At 39.4% G+C, this 27,795-nt stretch overlaps 1 protein-coding gene and 1 long non-coding RNA gene across 5 annotated transcripts in view; one reads left to right on the forward strand and one right to left on the reverse strand.

Annotated features, from left to right (window-relative positions):
- Positions 1–27,795, forward strand: part of UVRAG (UV radiation resistance associated) — a 315,338-nt gene that overhangs the window by 268,492 nt on the left and 19,051 nt on the right. For all 4 annotated transcript variants that reach the window (XM_070472935.1, XM_070472938.1, XM_070472936.1 and 1 more), the window contains one exon: positions 17,367–17,458. In XM_070472935.1, the coding sequence (XP_070329036.1) occupies positions 17,367–17,458 (92 nt within the window). The remainder of the gene's footprint in view (positions 1–17,366; positions 17,459–27,795) is intronic.
- On the reverse strand, positions 15,628–27,729 carry LOC110136032 (uncharacterized). Its single transcript, XR_011489855.1, has 5 exons — positions 27,646–27,729; positions 26,397–26,490; positions 25,459–25,644; positions 17,522–17,572; positions 15,628–15,970 (listed from the first exon to the last, which is right to left on the reverse strand). It is a non-coding gene; the product is annotated as an uncharacterized lncRNA (long non-coding RNA).

A 27,795-nucleotide genomic window follows, 5' to 3' on the forward strand; every position in this document is an offset into this window, starting at 1 on the left:
AATCCAGTGTCTTGCAGCTGTGGGTCTGAGCAGGCTTAGTTGCTCCTGCATTCCTTCTCACATAGCGCCTCTGCTTCTGACGTGTAATGTCCTGTCAAGCCCTTCTCACAGTTTAGGTCTCTCAGAACATTCTCCTCTGCTGCCAGCCAGAGAAAATGGTCTGCTTTTAAAGGTTCGTGTGATCAAATTATGCATACCCAGGTAGTATCCCTTTGCCATAAACATAAAATGACCAGGGGTGTAACTCTGGGCTAAAGGTCACAGAGGCCATCTTAAAATTCTGTCTGTTGCCCCACCCTTCAGGCTGTCATTGAAAGATGTACTGTCCCTCTAGGTTTACTTGGTTATCATTCATTTACAAGGTAACCTCCCCAGGGTGACATCTGTGCCTGAGTCACTTTGCAAAATTCCATCATATGTTGCACACCTTCCCTGTAGTAGATATTCAGTACATATCCAGTGAATTAATTATACTTTCTATTAAATGAATTGTGAGATCAAAAGATGAGCAGAATTGTTCCAGACCAGATTGTAAGTGCATCTGTCCTATTGAAGGGGCAGTGTGCACTTGACTCTTCATTAACATTGGGAAGGGTTTTTGTTTGTGTGTTTGTTTATTTTTGCTTCTCTTTTTTTGAGGCTACATTGATTTATGATCAACCAGAGAGACTAAACAGTGGATGCATGGGCTTGGACTCTAATGCAATTCAAATGAGGTCAGGAGAATTCCACAAAAGAAAAAACCTTAAAAGGCATGAAGTAGATACTATAGTAAAATTTCTATTTATAAGGGGGAATGTCGTTAGAGAAAGAAAAGAGCATGCTGGAAAACTGTGTTCCATTTAGGGCACCTCATTACCAGATAATTTAAGGGAAACTGGAGGGAGTTCAGAGACATAAAGAATGATAAAGAGGCTATAGGGATTAATTTACAAGCAAAGATTTTAAACTACTAAACATGTATAGCTTAACTAAACAACAGCTGAGTAGAGATGTAACTATTGTCAAATGTCTGATATCAAGAGAAGGAATGTGTTTCTCTGAAGAGTTGAGAGTCCCTTTCTAAGTATTAGAGTTAAATGAGAAATGAGAAAAAAATCTTTTCTATCCAACTTGTAAGTGGTATTTAGACTGTGTGTTGGCATGTGAAGTGTCAGAGTTGAATCCAAATCTCAGCTCCTCTACCTGCTACCTGTGATAATTCAGACAACTCCTTTGGCCTTTTCTACTTTGTCATGTGTGGACTGGGAATTATATGACCTACCTCATGGGGTTATTATGAAGATTAAGTGAAACAGTGAGGTTTTGTGCCTGGCACAGGTTGCAAATTGAAAAGAATGGTAAATACTATTGGTATTCATTCTTAAGTGGTTAAGACTTCAGAGTGCTCGAGTCAGACAAACCTGGGGTCCAAATTCAGTTTTTTGTAATTATATTTATTTGTGCTGGGTTTTCGTTGCTGCACAAGCTTTTCTATAGTTGTGGTGAGTAGGGGCTACTCTCTAGTTGCAGTGCACGAACTTCTCATTATGGTGGCTTCTCTTGTTGCAGAGCACAGGCTCTATGTCACACATGGGCTTAGTTGCCCCTCGGCATGTGGGATCTTCCCAGATCAGGGATCAGACTCCTGTCTCCTGAATTGGCAGGCAGATTCTTTACCACTGAGCCACCAGAAGCCCTCTACAATTTATTAACTCTACCTCTAAGTCTCAGTTTCTTCAACCCTCTGAGCATAATAGTGAGGACTAATGAAATAATACAGTGTGAAATACTTATAATGATTGGCACATTAATCAGTAAATTTGTTAGTAGCTGCAGCATTATTTTAATTATCATTAACACAATCATCATTCCACAGAGACCCTAACCAAGGTACTGGTATATATTCAATTATTTCCAAATTTCCCCTATTGTAAACAATGCCATATACGTACCTCTGTTTCCATCATAATCAACACACACACACATGAGTTCAGTAATTATTTGTTGAATTGAATCTGCTAAGTTCTACCAGTAATCATGTCAAATACTTGAGGACACTGTGCATTGCTACAGAGATGCTGCAGTGGGCTTCTATACTCTCTGTGTAATCAAGTTTATGGCAATAGATTTAAGTGCATAATTCATTGTAACAAATGAATTATGAATGTAATAAATGACACTAGATTTACCTGAATTTCTATGAAAGAATCCCTGCTTTTATAATGGCATTTTCATTTTTGTCTTTTACACACCTAAGTGCTCCTTGTGGCTTCTCTTTACAAATAGGATTGTGTTGTAGAATCAACTCTAGCTCGATTAAACAAAACTGGTGTTAGTTTAGAGGGTTTCCAATTAAAAGATATTTAGATTAATCAGAGGGTATTAATCAGATGTATTCATCAGTGATACCTCACAGAAAGTACAGGATGGCCAGAAGAAGAGCTACAGAGGGGGGGAAAAAGCCACATGAAAAGATGCTAGATATTACTAGTCATTCAGTTCAGTTCAGTCACTCAGTCGTGTCTGTCTCCTTGAGACCCCATGGACTGCAGCATGCCAGGCTTTCCTGTCCATCACCAACTCCTGGAGCCTACTCAAACTCATGTCCATCATGTTGGTGATGCCATCCAACCATCTCATCCGCTGTCATCCCCTTCTCCCACCTTCAATCTTTCCAAGCATCAGGGTCTTTTCCAGTGAGTCAGTTCTTCGCATCAGGTGGCCAAAGTATTGGAGTTTCAGCTTCACCATCAGTCCTTCCAATGAATTTTCAGGACTGATTTCCTTTAGGATGGACTGGTTGGATCTCCTTGCTGTCCAAGGGACTCTCAAGAGTCTTCTCCAACACCACAGTTCAAAAGCATCAATTATTTGGCACTCAGCTTTCTTTATAGTCCAACTCTCAAATCCATACATGACTACTGGAAAAGCCATAGCTTTGACTAGACGGACCTTTGTTGGCAAAGTAATGCCTCTGCTTTCTAATATTCTGTCTAGGTTGGTCATAGCTTTTCTTCCAAGGGGCAAGTGTCTTTTAATTTCATGGCTGCAGTCACCATTTGCAGTGATTTTGGAGCCCAAAAAAATAAACTCTGTCACTGTTTCCATTGTTTCCCCATCTATTTGCCATGAATTGATGGGACCAGATGCCATGATCTTGAGTTTTAAGCCAACTTTTTCACTCTCCTCTTTCACTTTCATCAAGAGGCTCTTTAGTTCTTCTTTGCTTTCTGCCATAAGCATGGTGTCATCTGAGTATGTGAGGTTACTGATATTTCTCCCGGCAATCTTGATTCCAGCTTATGCTTCACCCAGCCTGGCATTTCGCATGATGTACTCTGCATGTAAGTTGAATAAGCAGGGTGACAGTATATAGCTTTGATGTACTCCTTTCCCAATTTGGAACTAGTCTGTTGTTCCATGTCCAATTCTAACTGTTGCTTCTTGACCTGCATAGAGATTTCTCCAGAGGCAGGTCAGGTGGTCTGATATTCCCATCTCTTGAAGAATTTTCCACAGTTTGTTGTGATCCACACAGTCAAAGGCTTTGGTATTAGGGAAATGCAAATTAAAACTATAATGAGACACTACTACCAGAATGGCTAGAATTTTTAAGACGTATCATCAATTCCTGATGATGATGCAGAGCAACTGAAACACTCATACATTGCTGGTGGGAACGCAAGATTGTATAGCCATTTTTGAAGACAGTTTGGTATTTTGAAAGTAAACAGCTGCCATTCAAACCAGACTTTCCACTCCTTGGTATTGGTCCAAGAGAAATAAAAACTGCAAGTCCAAAACAAAAACCTGTGCCCAAATGTTTATAGTAGCTTAATTCATAATAGTCCAAAGCAGGAGACAACCCAAATGTCCATCAACCAGCATACAGATAAACAATTTGTGGGATATCCGTACCCTGGAATACTACTCAGACTCAGCAATGAAAAGGAACATATACATGCAACAGCATGAATGAATCTCAAAAACAAATGAAAAAAGGCAGGCAGTTCGTGGATTTATCTCTGGGCTTTCTATTCTGTTCCATTCCTCAGATTGGGAGAAAATAATAGCAAACAAAGCAACAGACAGAGGATTAATCTCAAAAATATACAAACAACTCCTCCAGCTCAACTCCAGAAAAATAAATGACCCAATCAAAAAATGGGCCAAAGAACTAAACAGACATTTCTCCAAGGAAGACGTACAGATGGCAAAAAAAGCACATGAAAAGATGCTCAACATCACTCATTATCAGAGAAATGCAAATCAAAACCACAATGAGGTACCATTACACGCCAGTCAGGATGGCTGCTATCCAAAAGGCTACAAGCAATAAATGCTGGAGAGGGTGTGGAGAAAAGGGAACCCTCTTACACTGTTGGTGGGAATGCAAATTAGTACAGCCACTATGGAAAACAGTGTGGAGATTTCTTAAAAAGCTGGAAATAGAACTGCCATATGACCCAGCAATCCCACTTCTGGGCATACACACTGAGGAAACCAGATCTGAAAGAGACACGTGCACCCCAATGTTCATCGCAGCACTGTTTATAATAGCCAGGGCATGGAAGCAACCCAGATGCCCATCAGCAGATGAATGGATGAGGAAGCTGTGGTACATATACACCATGGAATATTACTCAGCCATTAAAAAGAATTCATTTGAATCAGTTCTAATGAGATGGATGAAACTGGAGCCCATTATACAGAGCAAAGTAAGCCAGAAAGATAAAGACCATTACAGTATACTAACACATATATATGGACTTTAGAAAGATGGTAACGATAACCCTATATGCAAAACAGAAAAAGAGACTCAGATGTATAGAACAGACTTGTGGACTCTGGGAGAAGGCGAGGGTGGGATGTTTCAAGAGAACAGCATTGAAACATGTATATTATCTAGGGTGAAACAGATCACCAGCCCAGGTTGGGTGCATGAGACAAGTGCTCGGGCCTGGTGCACTGGGAAGACCCAGAGGGATGGGGTGGAGAGGGAGGTGGGAGGGGGGACCGGGATGGGGAATACATGTAAATCCATGGCTAATTCATTTCAATGTATGACAAAAACCACTGCAATGATGTAAAGTAATTAGCCTCCAACTAATAAAAATAAATGGAAAAAATAAATAAATAAAGGAGGAAAAAAAAAGAAAAAAGGCAGGCAGTAGACGCTAAATATTCTATGGTTCCATTTGTAAGACATTCTAGAAAACTGTCTTTGCCCTGTTAGACTGTGATCTCTTTGATCTGATACAGCTCCTAACACCAGGATTGCATCAGAGTCAGTGAACTGGAAGCAGAAATGGCTAAATTTGATCAGTTTAGGGAATAAGTTTTAACGCTCAAGTGAATCAGGAATCTAGATTTGGCCAAAGGTCAGTATAAGGTAGCCTGGGGTGAATCAGAGTGCACCAGACTGTTAACAGGAGGACAGGGAGCAAGGTGAAGCCTGCTGGACGTGACATCATGAATATCAGCTCTAATGGATCCTACACAAGTTCATCCACTCACATAGCTGTCAGCCTCCAAAGAATGTAACCTTTCTTTGATGATCACTAGTTAAAGCTGATTGCAGTTGCTATCAAGGGTCTGGTTTACCTGCCTTTGACAAATTTCCAGTTGTACTTTGCTTGTCCATTTGCAGTATGCTTTACTGACCCTGTTCAACAACTCTTAAGAACTGGCACTTAAGAGACCCCACTTACAAACCAGGTTGACCCCAGAGTTGCATGAGTTTAATCATGCTCCTAGTTATTTTCTGGCAAACATAAGAATCCGAAGCAAAGGACCGTCTTAATTAAAGTGTTTTTAATATGACATATTTTATGCTAAGCTTGGCTCAGATGTAACCTGTACCTCATAAATACAACATGTGCTATAAAGAAAAGAGCCTGTGGTTTAACTCACAAACTTAGATTCTGGTCCCTGGACTCCACCTGTTCACCCTTGGCTTGGCCACTTAGCCTCTCACTTAACTTCTAGGGTGAATGAAGCAGGTGGACTGATGCTCCAACATGAATCCCATGATTCTGAGGGTAGTTGGGAGGATGAATAGAAAAACTTTTCTATTATTAGACTTAAGAGTTTTTAGACCTGACTTTTAGACTTTTCAGGTCTCAGACTGGCAGGCTTCAGCTGTGTCCAGTGTTTACATTATAACATACCTATTTAGGGGGAAAAGAACTGCAAGGTTTATAGATAAGGATGGAAAAGTACTTAGTTTGTTCTTGTAACTAGTGGCCCATAATCAGGTTTTTATACTTTTCCTTAGAGGTGTATATTGTAATAACTCACTGTAAGAAACAATGTTATTGCTCATATTAAATATTCTTTAAGTAGTTTTTCCACATCTTTCAAAGAGTTGTGTTTTCTTCTAGGAAAGCCGATTTTTGACTTGGTGGTACCCTTTTTTAAGCTCTTAATCTAGTTCCTTTTATGTCAGTGAAACCTTAATATTTAAAAATGAAATATCGGTAACTAGTCCTATAGAGACTTTCGACTGTATAAGCCAGAATTCTAAAGTAAAGTCTTTGATGCATATGTGCATTTTTAATTTCTTATTTTTTTCAACTCTTCTAGACCAGTTCCGTCTTTGTAGTCAAATTCATTGTAATCCCATCACAAAAGTGTTGATCTTTTAGTAACCTTTATTGAAGCCATTGTATTAATCCACATTCCCGCACAGTAACAGACGGTTTGTATCAAACATATCATACAGCTTAGCTCAGGCCCCATATGGAACTAATAAGCCACGCAATAAGTGACCTTGTGTAGATGCATATGGCTTGGAAGAGTGAGAGTGTGTGTGTATGTTGTCTAAACTGAATTTCTCCTGCCAAAATCTAAATGACAGAATAATTCTTGAGCCCCCAATGTCTTTCCCACCCTGGAAAAATTGAGTGTTTAAAAAATAAAAATAAAATCGAGCACTTTGATATTAAATTAGGCCTCTTAGCTCAGTAGGAGGATGCTCACTGAGTACAAGAACTCAGCATTTTATTTCTCGAAAGTACAATCACACTTTATTTTAAAATATGATCTCCAGAGCTGTAAAAGACTCACCTAGTCAGTGGAGCACCATTTATCAAGCTGTATGAACTAGTTAATTTCAACTACAAGAGTTCTAACATCATAGTTTATCTGTTTATATAGTGATTTGAAATGAACCCCACATGTGGCTTTGGGAAAAACTATCTTTATACAAAAAGGTAGTGTGGGAGAAGAAAATGGAGCAACGATAGTTAATGGAATTGACGTGGCCAGTTGTCTGCTGAGTGCTGAATGTATCCCTGGCTTTGATTTTCTTTTTTGTTGTTGTTCCAGTAACCATAGAGCTAGATCTTCCTGGTGGTGATGATTGTTGTTCACTCACTCAGTCATGTCTTACTCTTTGCAATCCCATGGACTACAACACACAAGGCTTTCCTGTCCCTCACTATCTTCTGAACTTTGCTCAAAGTCATGTCCATCGAGTCTGTGATGCCATTCAACTATCTCATCCTCTGTCACCCCCTTCTCCTGGTTGTTTTAGTATAAGGGTTTTCTTTTGCTAGTAGACCATAGTATTTGTTCATTTTTCCAGGGAAACCACTGACCATTGCTTCTCCTCACTTTGCATCTAATTTGTCATCTGCATGTCGTTTTCACCTATTAGCCTACCATAGAGTTGCACAGAAATTAAACAGCTCCCATGGAATCCTAAGCCAATCAGAGTGAAGCTGAAATTCAAACTAATTGAAACCAAAATTCCACTTAAAACTGCTTAGACTCTTTGGGTGGTAGTGCAGTAGGTGCAGTAGGAAGTTGTTACAAAAGGTGTTTATTTCAGAGACTAATTTGAAGCAGTTAGACAGACCCAAAGCAACATTTTATTTGCCTGGGTTTCTTGGCATCTGCCTTCCCCAATCAGAATTGAGACCAGAGGGAGCTCCTTTTAGGGAAGTGTGGTATTTATTGATAGTTCATAAGGGCAGATTTTGATGGAATGTTGACATAAGATTTCTCACAAAAAAGAATACTTTTGTCTTTAAATCTATCCTTCACAGCTGCCTCCTAGTTCTCTTTCCTGCTTGAAACCCTGTAGTAGATTCTTAGTGCCGTCAAGGAAGATAAATCTGAATCCTTGAGCTAAGTGTTCTAGGCCCTTGTTGCTGTTTTTAAATAGCCTTTATTTTTCAGAACCGTTGCAGTTCACAACAAAACTGAGCAAAAAGAAAACTACCCGTATATATCCATATTATTTTATGATGCACTATTTTAGAGAACAGAAAATATAACAAAAGGACTATATATTTATAAAAGAAACAGAAATGCACAAAAGTAAATTGATTAACCACATTTTCCTAGCACTCAAGGAAGACTGCTGTTAGAACTTCATTCTTCAGGATCTTTTTCTGTGTTTATGTAAGCATAGATATATTTTTCAAAGACTGATGTCATGCCGTATATAGTATCACTTGGCATTTTTAGTTAACAATCCCTTCTCACTAGACTCTCAATAGTTTTAATGAATACTCTATAAAAATCAGGCCTCAGGAGTGTCCGTTCTAAATAAAAATCCTGATTGAACTCATGACAATTTTATGAGACAAACATTGTTGGTCCTGTTTTATAGAAGAGGCACAGACAGGTTCTATACCTTGTTCAAGGTTACATACATTACATGGTGAGCAGTAGACTCTGGGCCCAGCCAGCCAGTCAGAAGACAGAACTGATTTGTGGTCCTTTCTCTCCTTTCTGTATCCTTAGTCTTTCTTCCTTGGCCTCACGCCTTCTTTAACTTGCTTTTACTAATACCTTACCAGGGAGTTAACTTGTTAAAGAATCACTTAATAAAAATTTAGATTTGTTCCTTTCCTGAAGTATTTACATTTTAATTCACATTTACATTTTAATAGTGGGTCATCTCTACCTGATATATTAGAACATTAGGCTGGACCCCATTTTACTCCCTCCATTTTTAGACACTTCCCTTATGGTGTCTGGAAGTGTATCTTCTGTTGATTCTTCCATCAGACTTACGCCTCAGTGAACACATGAAGGTCTGACACCCTCTTATCCAGCTTTGACTTCTGACATCAGAAGTGAGCAAAACCAGAAATGGGGCTGAGTGGATCAGTGTTCCTTCATCATTCACATTGTAAAGGTGCACTCCCCTAGCCATATTTTAAATGTAGAGATGCATGGTTCAAACCTATAATTTCTCGAGCATTTTAAAGTTGGAGAAGACTCTTGAGAGTCCCTTGGACTGCAAGGAGATCCAGCCAGTCCATCCTAAAAGAGATCAGTCCTGGGTGTTTATTGGAAGGACTGATGTTGAAGCTGAAACTCCGATACTTTGGCCACCTGATGTGAAGAGTTGACTCATTTGAAAAGACCCTGATGCTGGGAAAGATTGAGGGCAGGAGGAGAAGGGGACAACAGAGGGTGAGATGGTTGGATGGTATCACCAACTCAATGGACATGGGTTTGGGTGGACTCCGGGGGTTGGTGATTAAGACAGGGAGGCCTGGCATGCTGCAGTTCATGGGGTCACAAAGAGTCAGACAGGACTGAGCAACTGAACTGAACTAAACTGAACTGAAAGTGGAGTCAGAACTTTGAAAGTCTCTTGGAGATGATCTAGTCCAGCAGGGTTTAAACTCCAGATAGGAATGCCTCTTTGGTTCCAACTCTACTCCTCCACAGTTGTCTACAGTGTCCTATTTGTTTTACACTTTGGGCTTCTATATAACATTTCATGTGAATAAAGGATTCCGTGGCTACCAGGAAAGGTAATTTGACAATTATTTGAGTAGTCCTCGCAGGGAAGGGTGGAAAAGGCAATGGCAACCCACCCCAGTACTCTTGCTGGAAAATTCCATGGACGGAGGAGCCTGGTAGGCTGCAGTCCATGGGGTAGCTAAGAGTCTGTTGCGACTGAGCGACTTCACTTTCACTTTTCACTTTCATGCATTGGAGAAGGAAATGGCAACCCAGTCCAGTGTTCTTGCCTGGAGAATCCCAGGGAGGGCGGAGCCTGGTAGGCTGCCGTCTATGGGGTCACATAGAGTCGGACACAACTGAAGTGACTTAGCAGCAGCAGTAGGGAAGGGACTTGCTCATGGCCATAGAGCAGAACTGTGTCTTTCACCCAGGTCTACTGACCACCCATATCATGTGTCAAACTTCCTGCTTCACTGTGCAATTATTTTAAAGATAGTAATATGTGTATGTGTTCATTGTTGCCTTTCTGGAGTGTTTGTAGTGAGGAACTTAGTAAATTAGTAAAAATTAGGTTTTAAAAAAGTGAACTGTGTACTTAAGATTTTTTTCCTTTGATTTGAGCTCTGTTCTCCTTTTCCGACTCTCATCCTAATTAAGTGATAAGCTGTTTTTGAGCACCTATCTTATGCCTAGTTTAGTGGCAGATGCTGTGATAATATATAGAGAGAGTATACATGTAGCATAATGATAATAGGTACAGTGTATTGACCACTTACTATGTATCAGCTATTGGTTTTGGTACCCCTATATACTATATTGTATTTACACTTTACAGTAGCTCTGCAGGGCAGATAACATCAGCATTTACAAGAAGTGACAAAACTGAAGTCAAACAACTAGTAAGTGACAGCACTGGTGTTCACACCCAGATCTTCTGCAGCCAAGCTTATTCCATGTGCCATGGTGCCTCTCATTTCCTCCCATACAGCATTCATTTTAACTTACTAACAAAGTGTATTAAGTATATATTCATTTAGCTTAGGCCTTCCAAAGACAGCAGATGGAAAGGTGGTGTAAGAAGGGATTTGGCAGAGGGGTAAAATGCCCCCTTACCTTGGAATAATCAGAGAGCTTCCTACAGGAAATAGAACTGGTGTTGGCTCTTTCAGAGTGGATAGACTAGGCAGATGGAGGATGCCTAGAGGGAGACTTAGTGACAGGAAAGAGAGTCTCTATCAGAGGGGTGAGTTCCAATAAACAATATTGGAAAGCTATTATATATATATAGGGGACTTCATGGTAAACAAATTAAATATACTCATTTATGTCAAGCCCTAATGAAATGCTTCTAATAAAGACAAAGTAGTTTAAAATTGTAAACACACAAAGATGAAAAGAACAGAAGAGACAAGAGGAGGTAATAGAGTCGACAACATTTTAGAAAATCACAAGCAGATAAATGATAAACTGTGAGTAGGCAGAATGAAGAAAACCAAAACCTAAAGCCTTCAAGAAGCAATGTAGTTCACGCCATAGAACTCCAGAGTGACTTATTTCACTTAGCATAGTACCCTCTAGGTCTATCCATGTTGTCGCAATGAAGCAATGAACATAGGGGTGCATCCTCCAATCTTCAACTAGTCCTGCCAATATACAGACTATCTGTTCAGCATTTTAAAGTTTCATTCATAAAGAAGAATTGACAACCAAAGATTTCTGGACATTAAAGACAGCCTGTAATTTTTTCTTAAGGCTGAAACAAAAACAAAAAAGAAAAAATCCAAAAGTAACAGAAAGTGAAGATAGAGGAGACAGAAAATAAAAATAACAATAATGATAATAAAAAATCAAAATTAGAGGATAAGAGTTTTCATATTGAAAGGACTCACTAGCAAGGAAAACAAAAGCAAAATAAATGGGACTATATCAGACTGAAAATATTTTGCACAACAAATGAAACAATGAACAAAATGAACAGACTACCTACTGAATGGGAGAAGATATTTGTAAGTGATATATCTGAAAAGGAATTAATATCCAAATTATAAAGAACTCAGGCAACGCAACATCAAAAAACAGCCAACCCAATTAAAATATGGACAGAGGACCTGAATAGACATTTTTCCAAAGAAGACACAGAGATGACCAATGGACACATGAGAAGATGCTCAACTTCATTAATCACCAGGGAAATGCAAATCAAAACTACAGCAACCTCACATCTGTCAGAATGACTGTTATGAAAAAGACAAGAAATAACAAGTGTTGACAAGAATGTGGAGAAAAGTGAACACTTGTGCATTGTTGGTATTTTTCCAAAGAAACCAAAAACACTAATTTGAAAAGACAGATACACCTATATTGCTGCATTATTCACGATATCCATGATATGGAAGCAACTTAAGTGCCCATCAGTAGATGAATGGATGAAGATGATGTGGGGCATACATGTACATGCACACACATACACTGGAACATTATTCAACCATAAAAGAGAATAAAATCTTGCCATTTGCAACAACATGGATAGACCTAGAAGATATTACACTATAAAGTGAAATAAATCAGAGAAAGACAGATGCTATATTATTTCACTTACACATGCAATCTAAAAAACAAAACAAATGAATAAGCATAACAAAACAGAAAGAAGAGTCATTGCTACAGAGAACAAACACGACGTTGCCAGAGGAAGGTCATTATGTGGGGGCTGAGTGAAATAGGTGAGGGTAATTAAGAGACACAAACTTTCAGGTACAAGACAGATGAGCCACAGGGGTGAAATGTACAGTGTGGGAAATATAGTCAATGTAGTATCTCTGTATGGTGACAGATGGTAGCTGTATTTATTGTGATGATCATTTTGTAATATATAGAAATAATCAAATCACTGTATTCTGTACCAGGAACTAACATAGTGTTTTAGGTCAGTTTTACTTAAAAAATAAACTCATAGAAAGAGATCAGATTTCTGGTTACTAGAGGTGGGGGTGAATTGGGGTGGTGGGAGTGGAATTGGGTGAAAATGGTCAAAAGGTACAAACTTCCAGGGATGTATTGTATACCATGATTAATATATTAACACTGCTGTATATTATATATGAAAGTTAAGAGAGTAAGTTTTAAGAGTTCCCATTACAAGGAAAAGATTTTTTTCTTCAATTTTGTGTCTATATGAGATGATGGGTGTTCTCTAAACTTGCTGTGGTATTCATTTCATGATATATATAAGTCAAATCACTATGCTGCACACCTTTAACTTATACAGAATTGTATGTCAGTTATATCTCAATAAAGCTGGAAGGAAATAAGAACAAAGGACTCAATAAATTCAGACCAAAACAGTAAATGATAAAAGACCCAAACAAAAGCTTATCATTGTGAAATTTCTGAATACTGACATTAAAGAATAAAATCCTAAAGAATCACCTCACACACATGGATCAGGAATCAGAATGATATCAAGTTTCTCAGTTGCTATATGCAAAATTAAATGACAGTGAAACAACATTCCAAAGGAAAAATCATTACAGCCTTGAATTTTATACCCAAGCAAACTATCATTCAAGTATGAGAATGGAATTAAAGATATTTTTTAAGTATTCAGAGTGTTAAAAAAGATACCTCTCATGTGGCCCTTTTCCAGAAAGCCATTATAGAATCAGTTCAGTTTCAGTCTTTCAGTTGTGTCCAACTCTTTGCGACACCATGAACCACAGCCAGACCTCCCTGTCCATCACCAACCCCCGGAGTCCACCCAAACCCATGTCCATTGAGTCAGTGATGCCATCCAACCATCTCATCCTCTGTCGTCCCCTTCTTCTCCTGCCCTCAATCTTTCCCAGCATCAGGGTCTTTTCAGAGGAGTCCAGGGGACTCTAAGAGTCTTCTCCAACACCACAGTTCAAAAGCATCAATTCTTCACACTCAGCTTTCTTTATAGTCCAACTCTTACATCCATATATGACTACTGGAAAAACCATAGCTTTGACTAAACAGACCTTTGTCGGCAGAGTAATGTCTCTGCTTTTTAATATGCTGTCTAGGTTATTATATTCTAGAGAATATGTATACTATTATAGAATATGCTCCACCAAAATGAGGCAGTAAATCAAGGAACAAGTGATGAGATCTAGTAAACAACAGCCTCAACACAATTACAGTCAGCCCTCTGTATCCACTGACGTAAAACCTGGGTATGGGGTATGGAGGGTTGAATGCTCACTGTATATACAACACCATTTTAGATGAGGGACTTGAACATCTGCAGTTTTTGGTATCTGCAGGGGCTCCTGGAGCCAGTCCCTTTAGGATATAGAGGGGTGACAGTAAACAAAATTTCTAGGATGATGGTGAAAGAAAGTTCTAAATAGGTAATAAGAGAACCAGCCTAGAGAACAAATTGTTCAGATTGGAGCAGAGAGAAGGTACTGCAGGCAATAATCTCCAAGGGATGGAGAACGGGCTTGATAGGTTGTTATATGGTGTCTTTATTAACCAGATTGGAAGGATTTAAGGTTTTGTCCTAATTGGGGGAGGATCTAGTGATAGGTACATGGGCACTCAACAGGTGGGGTAAATGGCAATTATCATTTGAGGAAAAACAAACATAAGACAAAAAAGGAATAGTATATTATATGGCTTAGCAATGAACAGTATTTTTGTAGGTGTAAGGTAAATACTAAATACTGATTTAACAAAAAATGTTACCTTCCAAAATGATTGGATATCTTAAGAGAATGAGGAAAAGTGTATTTGAGAGAGTGGACAGTTAAATCCTCATATTCTTTAATAAAAAGTAGGTAATGTATGGGTAAGGAGATAAAATGTATTAAGAAAAGAGTAATAAAAGGGCTAAATTCTCATTTTGCATAACAGGAACATAGTAGATGATGTCTAAATGAGAGGGAAGGAATAAGAAATATTAATATAAGTGTATTTAGAAATATGAAGGTAAAGAAAAAAACAACTAAAAGTGGTCACTACCGAAGAGCAAAGAACTGTTGCTTTTTCATTATAAGCCTTTTAGTAGTTTAGACTTAAAACATTATATGTACTTTGTTTTAAATTTTTTACACACACACACACACACACACACACACACACACACACACACAGACTTTGGCCACCTGATGCAAAGAGCCAACTCACTGGAAAAGACCCTGATGCTGGGAAAGATTGAAGGTAGGAGGAGAAGGGGATGACAGAGGACAAGATGGTTGGATGGCATCACTGACTCAATGAACATGAGTTTGAGCAAGCTCAGGGAGAAAGAGAAGGACAGGGAAGCCTGGCATGCTGCAGTTCATGGGATTGCAAAGAGACAGACCTGACTTGGTGACTGAACAACATATATGTACTATGTGGGAATTTCTATTTTAGTTCTATATGTTGAAGACTGAAAGGGTGACATGACAAAGGATTCAGAGTTGTTACTGAGAGGTTCTAGCCTTGGCTTTGTCCCTTATCAGCTCTGATACCTTGGGCAGGACACTTGCCCTATTGAGTCTTAGTTTCTTCACTTACGAAAAAATGGAGGATGGAAAAGATGATCTCCATAATCTTTTTAAAGCTATGATATCCCAAGATTCTATGATTAAAAATAATGCTAGGCAGCAAATGAGGAGTTGATTTGGGTGGAGACTTGAAATTCCCACATTTTCCTTTTTTAGTCGAAATCAGACTTGGAAAGAAATTTTCATTGTGGTCTCTGAAAAGAATTCAACAACCACCTTCCATTGTTGAGCCTGGGGCAGGCAGTTGACTACATACTGGCTCAGGGACACATAGCTTAGTGTTATTTTAGTATGGGGTGGTTTTACTTTTTTGATATTTAATATTTTTCAGTATGAATCACAGGTGAAATTTCCATGCCATGTGTAAACAATTTCACTTTTTTATTGAAACAATGAATTCAGGAATGTCATATTGGGATGTCAGCCATTTTGCTTTTATCAGTGTGTGGAAAAATGCTTTTATATTAATATAAGAAATGATGTCATATAATATGGAGGAGATCTTATAATTCAAGGTCAGCAAATCTCAGGAGGTGATTTAGGTCACCAAGCTAGATTTGGAAAAGGAAAAGAATATTTTCTCTTTGTCTTCCCAAGGTTTGGGGTTTTGTTTTTTTCTAACAAATTTTCCTCTCAGACTTTGGGGTAGCTGGTTGAGTTGCATGATTGTGAAAAGGAGGCTCTGACTAATAATATCTTTGCCATTGAATCGTGTGGCTCTGAAGAAATTTCTTCCTCTTTCTGGGCTTCAGTTTTCCTATCTGCACAAGAAAAGGGTTAACAAGATACCTTTTAGCTTTAACATTCTGTGTTTCTTCCTCATTTTGTGTGTATGTTCTGACCATTAAAGAGACCTGATTAGGTTTGGAGGTTTTCTTTTGAAAGTTCAGTGTAGTGAGAGTGAACTCTTTGTTAAATGTCACTCACTCCCACTTAAGTGAAAAGTCAATTGAGTACTAGATACAAACAAAAGAAAACTTACTTTGATTTTTTCTTGATAGTAGTTTTATTTTTTTGAAGAGGAAAATATTTAAAGTTTAACTTAGTCACTTTTATATTAGGTGCTGGAAAAGCAAAACTTTAAGGCAGATGACCCTTCATATATGTACATCAGTATGCAGTTTACAAAGTCCTTTCTTCATACATATTATGTCATTTGAAAAATAACATTTCTACAGGGCTGTGTTGTACACTTACTGTGTATTTGACATCATGTGTGTGTGTGTGTGAATATGCACATTACACTTAACCTCGGATCTTTATTATGCTTAGTGAGGAAGCAAATAGTCTTCAGAGACAAAGTGAGAGGAGGCAGGAACAGACAAATGAAAACCATTTAGTAGGTTACCCAAGACATTTAGAAGGGCACTGAATTGTAGAAAAACAGCCTCTAGCAGAAATAAGTAAAACTAAGAGCAGATCTTAGCCATAGGCCATAGCAACTCTGTTCTCTGGTCCTAGAGAAAAAAGAAAGCTAGAAGCACAAGAGAAATAACATAAAGCACAGCCTCTGTCAAAAGTGACTTGCTCTTTATTTGTTTGTGTGTTGTGTGTCAGTTGCTCAGTCATGTCTGACTCTTTGCAACCCCATGGACTGTAGCCCACCAGGCTCCTTTGTCCATCGGATTATCCAGGCAAGAATACTGGAGTGGGTTGCCATTTCCTTCTCCATTTATTTGTTTAATAAGCATGAAATGAGCTCTAGCACTGTGTCAGATACTTGAGCATAAGAGACACATACGACATGAACCTTATTCTTGATTCTACAAAGGGAAGAGTCAGTGAAAGAAGGGTTGAATGTGCTCAGAGTGTGTAATCCCAGCCTTCAGTACCTAAAATGAAATGCTGGCTTTATGGTATGTAACCCTGGGACTGATGGTAGCAAACTCTACAGGGGTCTTGGAAATAATCCTGATTCCATATAGTTGGTCATTCTTAGTCTTCTCTCACTTCAGGAGGCAAGGGAGCAGGACGTGAGCAGACTCCCTTTAAACACCATCCAGAAAGTGTGGTTGGGATGGTGTTGGGATCATACAGTCACATTTCCTCATTAGAGTTTAAAGCAGAGGGGAGGGGGATGACTTCTTTAGTGGGTCATGTTTGGGAAGCATTGCCTAGTATCTGCCAGAATTTAATTCTGTCTTTCCATCTTTGCAGCTAAGATATCAACATGGACTAGGGACTCCAGACTTGCGGCAAACCCTTCCTAACCTGAAAAACTTCATGGAGCATGGACTAATGGTCAGGTGGTAAGTACCTTTCTCTGCCATACCCAAAAACCGCAATGTGGATAGTGATCCAGAGGAACTTACCTGACTTCTGCTCCACACCTGCCTTCTGGGTTTTCTTCTGTAGTGAGATACCTGAAGAAAAGAAAAGGCAGCCGTCATACCTGTATAGGTCTAAGCTCCAGTCTGGTTAAGAGGGGGAAGCACCCTTGGGAGGGGGGTGGTTTCGAGGAGGTATTGTTCAGACATGGAAGGTTGGCTGGGTGAGGAATTCTTGAATGCATGGTTGAGGCAGAGACTGGAGGACAGCCATGTGATTTGTAAACGGGGGACATGGAACCTCCAGGACAGTGAAAAACATCAGGATCAGTGGTTGAGAATAAAGGGAAGAAAGCACACAAGGAATAGGTCAGATATCAGGACGTCGTCTGAGACCAGGAGGGACAGACGTACAGGAAGGTTTCTCACATGTAATGTCAGTGCCTGTTGTAACCATACGGGCAAGCTGCTGCCTAAAAGTGCTTTGTTAGGATGGACACGGCCCTCTTTAAAAGACAATAGGGAAAGGGACCATCTGATGCAAAGAAGACATTAGATAATTAACTTGACTTGAATAAAAGGAAAGCTGTTGGCTCTAGTCATTTAGTAATTCGAACCCTTGGATGATGGGCAATAACTTAGAAAATTATGTGCATTCAGATCAGGCCTTAAGAGTTAGACAGCTGAGAACAGCATGGTTTGCTCTAAGGTGTACTCGCTTCTGAGTCCCATATCTTTTACTCATTTGCTATGTAAATTTTGTTGTTTTAAGTTTAGAGATTCCATCATTCATGGCAGATTGTTCAACATTTATCACAGTGTTCAGTTCAGTCGCTCAGTCGTGTCCAACTCTGCAACCCCATGGACCTTCTTGTCCATCGCCAACTCGCAGAGTTTACTCAAACTCATGTCCATTGAGTCAGTGATGCCATCCAACCATCTCATCCTCTATTGTCCCCTTCTCCTCCTGCCTTCCATCTTTCCCAGCACAGGGTCTTTTACAGTGACTCAGTTGTTCGTATCAGGTGCCCAAAGTGTTGGAGTTTCAGCTTCAGCATCACTCCTTCCAATGAACACCCAGGACTGATCTCCTTTAGGATGGACTGGTTGGATCTCCTTGCAGTCCAAGGGACTCTCAAGAGTCTTCTCCAATACCACAGTTCAAAAGCATCAATTCTTTGGCACTCAGCTTTCCTTATAGTCCAACTCTCACACCCATACAGGACTCCTGGAAAAAACCATAGCTTTGACTAGACGGACCTTTGTCAGCAAAATAATGTCTCTGCTTTTTAATATGCTGTCTAGGTTGCTCATAACTTTTCTTCCAAGGAGCAAGTGTCTTTTAATTTCATGGCTGCAGTCACCATCTGCAGTGATTTTGGAGCACAAAATAAAAGTCTGTCACTGTTTTCCATTGTTTCCCCATCTATTTGCCATAAAGTGGTGGGACCAGATGCCATGATCTTAGTTTTCAATGTTGAGTTTTAAGCCAACTTTTTCACTCTCCTCTTCCACTTTCATCAAGAGGCTGTTTATTTCTTCTTTGCTTTCTGCCGTAGGGTGGTGTCATCTGCATATCTGGGGTTATTGATATTTCTCCCGGCAATCTTGATTCCAACTTGTGCTTCCTCCAGCCCAGCATTTCTCATGATGTACTCTGCATATAAGTTAAATAAGCAGGGTGACAGTATACAGCCTTGACATACTCCTTTTCCTATTTGGAACCAGTCTGTTGTTCCATGTCCAGTTCTAACTGTTGCTTCCTGACCTGTGTACAGGTTTCTCAAGAGGCAGGTCAGGTGGTCTGGTATTTCCATCTGTCTCAGAATTTTCCACAGTTTGTTGTGATTCACAAAGACTTTGGCATAGTCAATATTAAGCAGAAGTAAGATATTTTTCTGGAACTTTCTTGCTTTTCTGATGATCCAGCGGAGGTTGGCAATTTGATCTCTGGTTCCTCTGCCTTTTCTAAAACCAGCTTGAACATCTGGAAGTTCACCGTTCACATACTGTTGAAGTCTGGCTTGGAGAATTTTGAGCGTCACTTTGCTAGCATGTGAGATGAGTGCAGTTGTGCAGTAGGTTGAGCTTTCTTTGGGATTAGAATGAAAACTCACCTTTTCTAGTCCTGCGGCCACTGCTGAGCTTTCCAAATTTGCTGGCATATTGAGTGCAGCACTTTCACAGCATCATCTTTTACGATCTAAAATAGCTCAACTAGAATTCCATCACCTCCACTAGCTTTGTTCATAGTGATGCTTCCTAAGGCCCACTTGACTTCGCATGCCAGGATGTCTGACTCTAGCTTGGTGATCACACCACTGTGATTATCTGGGTCGTGAAGATATTTTTTGTATAGTTCTTCTGTGTATTCTTGCCATCTCTTCTTAATATCTTCTGCTTCTTTTAGGTCCATACCATTTCTGTCCTTTATTGAGCCCATCTTTGCATGAAACTGTTTTCCTCTTTCTTTGCATTGATCACTTAGGAAGGCTTTCTTATCTCTCCTTGCTATTCTTTGAAACTCTGCAATCAAATGGGTATATCTTTGCTTTTCTCCTCTGCCTTTCGCTTCTCTTCTATTCACAGCTCTTGTAAGGCCTCCTTAGACAACCATTTTGCCTTTTTGCATTTCTTTTTCTTGGGAATGGTCTTGATCCCTGCCTCCTGTACAATGTCATGACCTGTTTTTAAAAACCTTAGGTAAATATGTTATCCATGTAACCATGTCACTTTAATTTTCTGATTTGCTGTCTAAATTTAAACTCCTACCTCTCTAAGATGTAATTTCCTCATCTGTAATCCCTGCCCATCTCACTGGTTTGTGGAGAGGATGAAATGAGATGGTAGGTGGAAAAATAATTTGTGAGGAGGAAAGTACAAGAATAGTTTCATTTTCTTCTGTGCCATCAGGATAGGCCTTGAGGATAATAAAGTGACACCTGTGATTTACCATCACAGTGAGCTGGCAAGCATGTATTTAACACTGTCAGTGTTCAGTTCCATGATAGGTACTCTGGAGGTAACAGTAAGTATGAGGCTCAAGCCCTACCTTCAAGGGATTTGTGATCTGGTTGCAAACAAGGTACATAAATCATGAAAGGTTTTATAACACAAATGGTAAATTAAAATAATCAAATAGAGAGGCAACTCATTGCACCGCCTGATCAACCAACTAAAATAAATCTTGCTCAGTACAGATGGCAGATTGTCTCAGTATCATTTATTGAAGAGTCCTTAACTTTTATCCACTGTTGATAATGCAGTCTGTTTCATATATCAAGTTAACTTACATATGGATCTGTTTCCAGGTTCCTTATTCTGTTTCATTGTTTTATAGTCTATCTATAGGCTAGTACCGTATTTTTAATTAATATAAGGTGTAATTTCTATAAGTCTTACTGAGGTTTGAGCATCTCTCTTCCTCCTAACATTTGGAACCACTTGAGAGAGGAGATATGAGACAGACTAACAGAAATCAAAATGTCAGTTTTATTACTGATAAAGCCACTTGGAAAATGCAGCTTTAGATCTATTATAAAAGTGCTTGCAAAGACATCGCTCAAAATTAAACCTACTCTTGCAATCAGGATGTGAACTGGAGAACCCCAGGCTTCCCTGCCAGCAAGCAGCCCTTAACTATGCTGTAGAGAGCTGTCCGGTGACTCCTGCAGAAACCCAGATGGGGCTAAGCCAAGAATACCCAGGTTTTATCTTTCCCTCTAAAGTCACCAATCAGAAAAGACCCTCTTCCCCTAAGAGCAAGTAAGTGGGAGGATGGAGAGAGGCCAAGAGTGTTACTCTTAAATCATGTTCCTTCAAAGCAAGGGGAAAGGAAGATTTCCCCAACTTTCTTGATATCTGGTCTGGTGAGGCTCCTACTTATGGTCCTTCTTCAAATCTCTTTTGGCTTTTCTTGATTTATTAATTGTATTTGAGTGATTTGACAGCTTTATGATATTGAGTCTTTCTGTGAACATGGTATCTCTTTGTATGTTTTTTTTTTTAAACACACCTCAGTGAAGTGTTAAAACTTTCTTCATAAAGGCCTTACACATCTTTTATTATATACTTAGTCTTTGGTAGCTTACCATTTTGGTTGCTGTTATAAATTTTTTATTACAGCATCCAACTTCTTTGTGGCTAGTATAAAGGAATACCACTGATTTTGTATTTTGGAGAATGTATCCAGCAACCTTACTAAACATTAATTACAATAGTTTATCTTAGATTCTTTTGAGTTTTTCTGTGTATACAATCATTTTTTTGAATGATGTTATTTCTTTCTCTTTTTACAATTTTTATTATTTTTTGTTCTCATGTTCTATGGAAGAGGAGCAACAGTAGTGGATATTAGAGATACAGTAATATAATAACAGTAGTCTTATTCCTGACTTTAAAGAGAATGCTTCTTTTCACCATTAAGTATTCTATTACAGGTTTAGATGTTCTTTATTAGCAAAAGGAAGTTTCTTTCTATTCCCAGCTCTCTAATAGTTGTTTTTCTTGAAATTATGAATGTGTGCATTTTTAATTTTATAAAATGCTTATTATGTTTATTGATATAATACTATATTTATTCTTCTTTACTGTGTTAATAGTTAATAACATATTTTCTGTTGTTAAACCATCTTTGCCACCTGGAATATACTCTACTTGATTGTAATGTATTATTTTTTGTATAGTATTGAATTTCATTTGCTAATTTTTTAAATTTACTTTATTGAAGTATAGTTGATTTACCATGTATCAATTTCTGCTTTACAGGAAAGTGATTCAGTCATACATATATATATATGTTCTTTTTCATATTCATTCCATTATGGTTTGTTACAGGATACTAAGTATAGTTCCCTTTGCTATACAGTAGGACCTTGTAGTTCATCCATTCTACATATAATACATACAGTGGACATGAGTTGAGCAAACACTGGGAGATACTGAAGGATTAGGGGAGCCTGCTGTGCTGTATGTAGTCCATGGGGTCACAGAGTTGGACACAACTAAGCGACTGAAAAGCAACAGGTATAATAGTTTGCATCTGCTAATCCCAAACTCCTCATCCATCCATCTCTCAGCCCCTGTCCTCCTTGGCAACCACAAGTTCGTTCTCTATGTCTTTAAGTCTATTTCTATTTTTTAGATAAGTTCATTTGTGTCATGTTTCAGATTCCATGTATAAGTGATCATGTATGGTATTTGTCTTCTCTGACTTACTTCACTTAGTATGGTAATCTCTAGGTCTATCCATGTTACTGCAAATGACATTATTTCATTCTCTTTATGGATGCATAGTATTCCATTACACATACACACACACTTTTTTGTTTTATTGAAGTATAGTTGATTTGGGCTTCCTTTGGTGGCTCAGTAGTAAAGAATCTGCCTGCAATGCAGGAGACCCAGGTTTGATCCGTGGGTTGGGAAGATCTCCTGGAGAAGGGATTGGCAGCCCGCTCCAGTATTCTTGCCTGGAGAATTCCATGGGCAGAGGAGCCTGGCTGGCTACAGTCCATGGGGTCGCAAAGAGTCGGACACGACTGAGTGACTAACACTGACTGACTAATAGTTCGTTTATAATGTTGTGATGGTTTCAGGTGTGCAGCACAGTAATTCAGTTACACACATACTCCTCCTTTTTCAGATTCTTTCCCCATATAGATTATTACAGAATATTGAATAGAGTTCCTTGTGCAGTGCAGTAGGTCCTTGTTGGTTATGTTTTATTTATAGTAGTGTGAATGTTAATCCCATGCCCCTAATTTATCCTTCTCTTCCACATTTACCCTTTGATAACCATAAGTTTGTTTTTGAAGTCTGTGAGTCTTTGTTTTGTAAATAAGTTCTTTGATATCATTTTAATTAGATTCCATGATTTGCTAATATTTTTAGAATATCTACTTTTGTAAACAGAGATGAGGCTAGCCTGTGTATACAATAATCTTTGTCTGATTTTGGTAACAGGATTATAACAGCCTCATAAAATAAATTGAGGCTGTTTCCCCCTTCTTTTCTATTCTTTTGCATTCTCTGGAATAGTTTATGTACAACAGGAATTATCTATCATTAAAGTCTGAAAAACCTAATGGTTTTCATTTTTTGAGAAGGAAAGAATACGTTTTTAGCTACTAATTTAATTTTTATGATGATTATGGGTCTATTTATGTTCTATTTTTCCCAGTTCCTCCTTAAATCACTTCACTGTGATTTCCAGTTCTCTCAGTGTACTGGAATTCCTCTTATCTAGCTAGGTGCCTAAAAATCAAATGTTGCCAAACCTAGCGGTCACTTTTTCATCCTCAGCCTCGTCTGTATTTAGTGACATTTGGCCTTGCTGGCCATTCTTGCCTTCGTGATGCATCATCTTCCTTTCTTGGCTTCCACAGCACTATCTTCCCCCAGTTTTCCTCCTCTCAGCTGCTCTTTTCTGCCTGTTTTTCCTATTCATCCTCCTTTTTTTAAGCAGCAAGTATGGAGAGCTGCACAGTTCTGATGGTCTCCTCTCTTTTTCTCTCTGCTTTCTTCTCACATGATCTCATGCCCCGCTCTTGAAAGCTATCTCCACGCTGTGACTCCTCACCTCGTTTTCAGTGTCAGCCTCCCCTGTGAGCCCTGTAGTCAGAGACCTGCTTGATACCTCCCTGTGGAGTATCACAGGTACCTCAGCCTCGGCATTTAAAACTGTCCTTCCACGAGCCTTCTTCAGCTCAACAAATGACGCGCTGCCTGCCCCGTTGCTCAGACCAGAGGAGCATTCTTCCTTCTTGTCTTCACTCCTCCCTGATCCAGTCTGAGGAGGATCGGCAAAAGTGCTGTTCTCTCTACCCAAGTGTTCTTCCCACCATCTCTGCTGCTACCACCCCAGCCCAAGCCACCACCTGCTCTTACCCTGGCACTGCACTGGTCCAGTCTGTCTCCCTGGTGTCATTCATGTCCCATCTGTGTTCATTCTTCACAGTAGCCAGCATGATCTTTTAAATTTCAGTTGTATCTTAATCACTCCCTAGCTCCAGTGGCTAGAGTAAAATCCAAGCTTTTTCCTGCCCCCGCCTTTCCCCCTGCTGTCACCTGTGGTCCTTACACCGGCTCCTCACGTCACACACTGTCGAGTATGTGCTCTCCCTCTTCTCTCTCTCCTACCTCCGTCCATACCCACACCCTCATACATAGCGGGAACAGCTTTAGAAAAGGCACAGCAGCTTTACTGGCAAAGAATAGACCACTTGGCTAGTGTGCAAATTCATTTAAGAAATAAGATCTAGGTTTTGTGGCACGTTGAGTTGTACAATTAGGGAGCCCTTTCGGGAAAACAACACAAAACAGAAAATACAGAATTATGGGGGAAAAATAAATATTTTAAGTGAGAAACAAAATCACAACCAGTTACTGGAACTTTAGAAATTAGATCCCTTTCTTCTGCAGTCTCTTTAGACAGTTTACCCAAAATGCTCACATAGACATGTTTCCTCACTGCAACCTGACTGTCTTTTCCCTCCTAAAACATGACCATTTCCAGCAACTCTCCATTTCTGAGGTTCAGATAAATTAAATGACTTTCCAAGCATGGCTGCTCCATGAGCCTGTGGCAGTAAGACTGGAGTCTAGGTCTCCTGGCACTGACATGGTAAACCCATTAAGCCCCCAGTTCACACATCAGTATAGTGCCCCTTTATGCCAGCTACGCCAAGCACATTAACACTGAATGAATAGTAGACACCACATTATGGTGCTGTAATGAGAAACGGACTGCTGAGACAGATGCCAAGCAGTGCAAAATGTCTGCCACATTACGAACCCAGGAAAGACCCTGTGGAAAGGCAGCCTGGAGGTTCCAAACCTAAACAAAGCTGGAACAAACACTTCAGCCTCAGGGGAAACCTGAGAATTTCCGAGAGCAGCCACGAACTGAGGAATTACCTCCCCAGCCTGTGCTCCTTAGGGCAAAGGGTAAAAAAACTCACGCTCCTAAGGGAGCCTCTTACATCTTTTGTAAAAGAAAACACTTCCATCCTCTGTGTGGTGGTTACCATTCACAGACTGGTCCCTGTGGAAGTAGATTGCTGTGTGTTCTTTTGGTGTCGAGAATTTCAAACTGGCTGACGATCAGTACAGTCACTGAATTCCTCCTTATGCTAAGCTTCAGAGTTGTGTGACAGCTTGTTTTGTTTCTTTAAAAAAAGACAGTGTGATTAAAATTACTTTAATGAAATTATTTTTTCTTTCACATGACAGAATTCTTATCTAACATCAAAGCATCTTACCTGACTAATCATAAAACTATCCCTTTTCCTCATGAACACAGTTACCTGGGGTGAGTTCCCAGCTTTATGCTGATCCTTTCCAAAAGAAGTCTCCATTTTCTCATCCTCAAATCACTAACCTTGTTGTGACTGCCAAGCAACACAAATTGGAAAAGCAGAATTTCAGCTCAGAGGTTGTACTCTTGAATGGTTTGGTTAAAAGCCACCACCATGCCACTTAAACATCCCATTTTTCCTCTCTTTTACTACTAACTAGAAGGTGGTCCAGGATTCCATTCGACATGCTCATGCACAGCCGATGCTGAATTGTGGTCAGGGAAGCCCGACCGCTTCCCTGACATGCGAACCACTGTTTGACGGCTGCCACTGAGACAATATGTTTAGCACTGAGAGGAAGAGATTCTGTGCTGTGCTGCTGTGAACAGACTGTGTGAGGGGGCTCCTGCATCCAGGTCCTGGGGACAGTCCTCACTTACATCTCTCCACTGTCTCTCACCCCAGCTCAACTGACCCCTAGACAGGCCTCCCTCATTTCTGACCTCAGTTCTTTTCTCAGATAAGTTCCCACCACCTAGAATTGCCTGCTTTACCTCTGCTGTCTCCAAACGTTGATTTCACTTCAAGATCTAGCTCACATCCTACCTCATTCATTCACTTACTTAGCAGGTAGAGATAGCAGGTCCTCCCCTGGTACCTTAGGTTCACTCTCCACCAAGTCTTACCCACCAGCTTCTGCGCAGCGATGAGCAGGCACTGAAATTGTAACAAGATGTGATAGACAACAGAAAGTATGAAGTACTGAAGGAAGGTGGAGAAGTTATCTGGAATGTTCTTAAGGATGTCATTTACTTCCCAGTGTAAAGTGTGGGGTGTAGGTGAGGACTGGATAAGCCTTCACTAAGGAGATGGCATTTAGTGGACCTGGGACATGAGGAGGACTGGGGCATGTGAAGAGTGCAGGGCAGGCCAGAGTGGGAAACAGTTGCCCAGTTCTAAGGAGCATATGAAGACTATGGGTTTGAATAGTAGCTCTATCACTCACTATCTCTGTGACTTCAGGCAAGTTTAAACTCTGCTTAAAAGTATCTGTAAAATGGAGATTATAGTGCCTTCCTGATAAAGTTGATATAAAGATTAAATACATAAATACTTAGCATACTTCCTGGCACATAATAGTAACAAATGGTAAGTATTATTATAACTATATCATGGGTAAATGAAATCATAGTTGTCTCTTAAAAATTAAATCTATCCTTTATTATAGGTATTTTATTTTTCCTTTAAAATCTACAGTCATAAAAAAATATCTACAGTCATCTCCTTACAAATAGGTATAGAACATCGTTCTTGATCACATTTTTTAATAACGGCTCATGCTGCTTTGTACATTAGTGATACAAAATATTCACCATCTCCCTTCTACTTTTCCCCAAGTACTTAATACAACCTTTCTCTGAAGCCTTAGAGGAAAGTACCCCACAATTGTAGCTGCCTGCTTACTTTTTTGGTTACTTATTTTCTTAGGTTAACTCTCAGCTATAATTAAAAGTTATATAAAATGAAAGTTTCTTTTTTGCAGAATTTACCATGCTTTTATTTAAGCTTATAACAACCCTGTGAAGGAGGTAGGGCAAGGATGATGATCATTATCTTACATATCAGAATACTTAAGAAATTATATTTTTTAAGTATTCTGATTCTTCACAAGTATCAAGTGACTTGCCAAGATCACATGATAATAAGTGATGGAACTGGGGCCAGCAAGGCCTTATCTGACTCCTAGTTGCATGTTCTTTTTGTCATGCCAGGCTGCCTCTTATTAGTTAGTGGTCATTCTTTTCCTTCTCTGCCCTTCCCCAGCCCTCCTCTCTCTCTCTCTGCCACTGAATTTCTAACACCTATTATTACCTTCCCCAGGGAAGCCCATCAAAGTCAAACCCAGAGTATTAGAAAAAAAACACTGCAAAATCAGACAGGAAGACATTCTTTTTTTTTTTTTTTTTTCTTCCATTTATTTGTTGGAGGCTAATTACTTTACAACATTGCAGTGGTTTTTGT

This window comes from Odocoileus virginianus, chromosome 10, assembly GCF_023699985.2.
Source record: "Odocoileus virginianus isolate 20LAN1187 ecotype Illinois chromosome 10, Ovbor_1.2, whole genome shotgun sequence".
Lineage (NCBI taxonomy): Eukaryota > Metazoa > Chordata > Mammalia > Artiodactyla > Cervidae > Odocoileus > Odocoileus virginianus.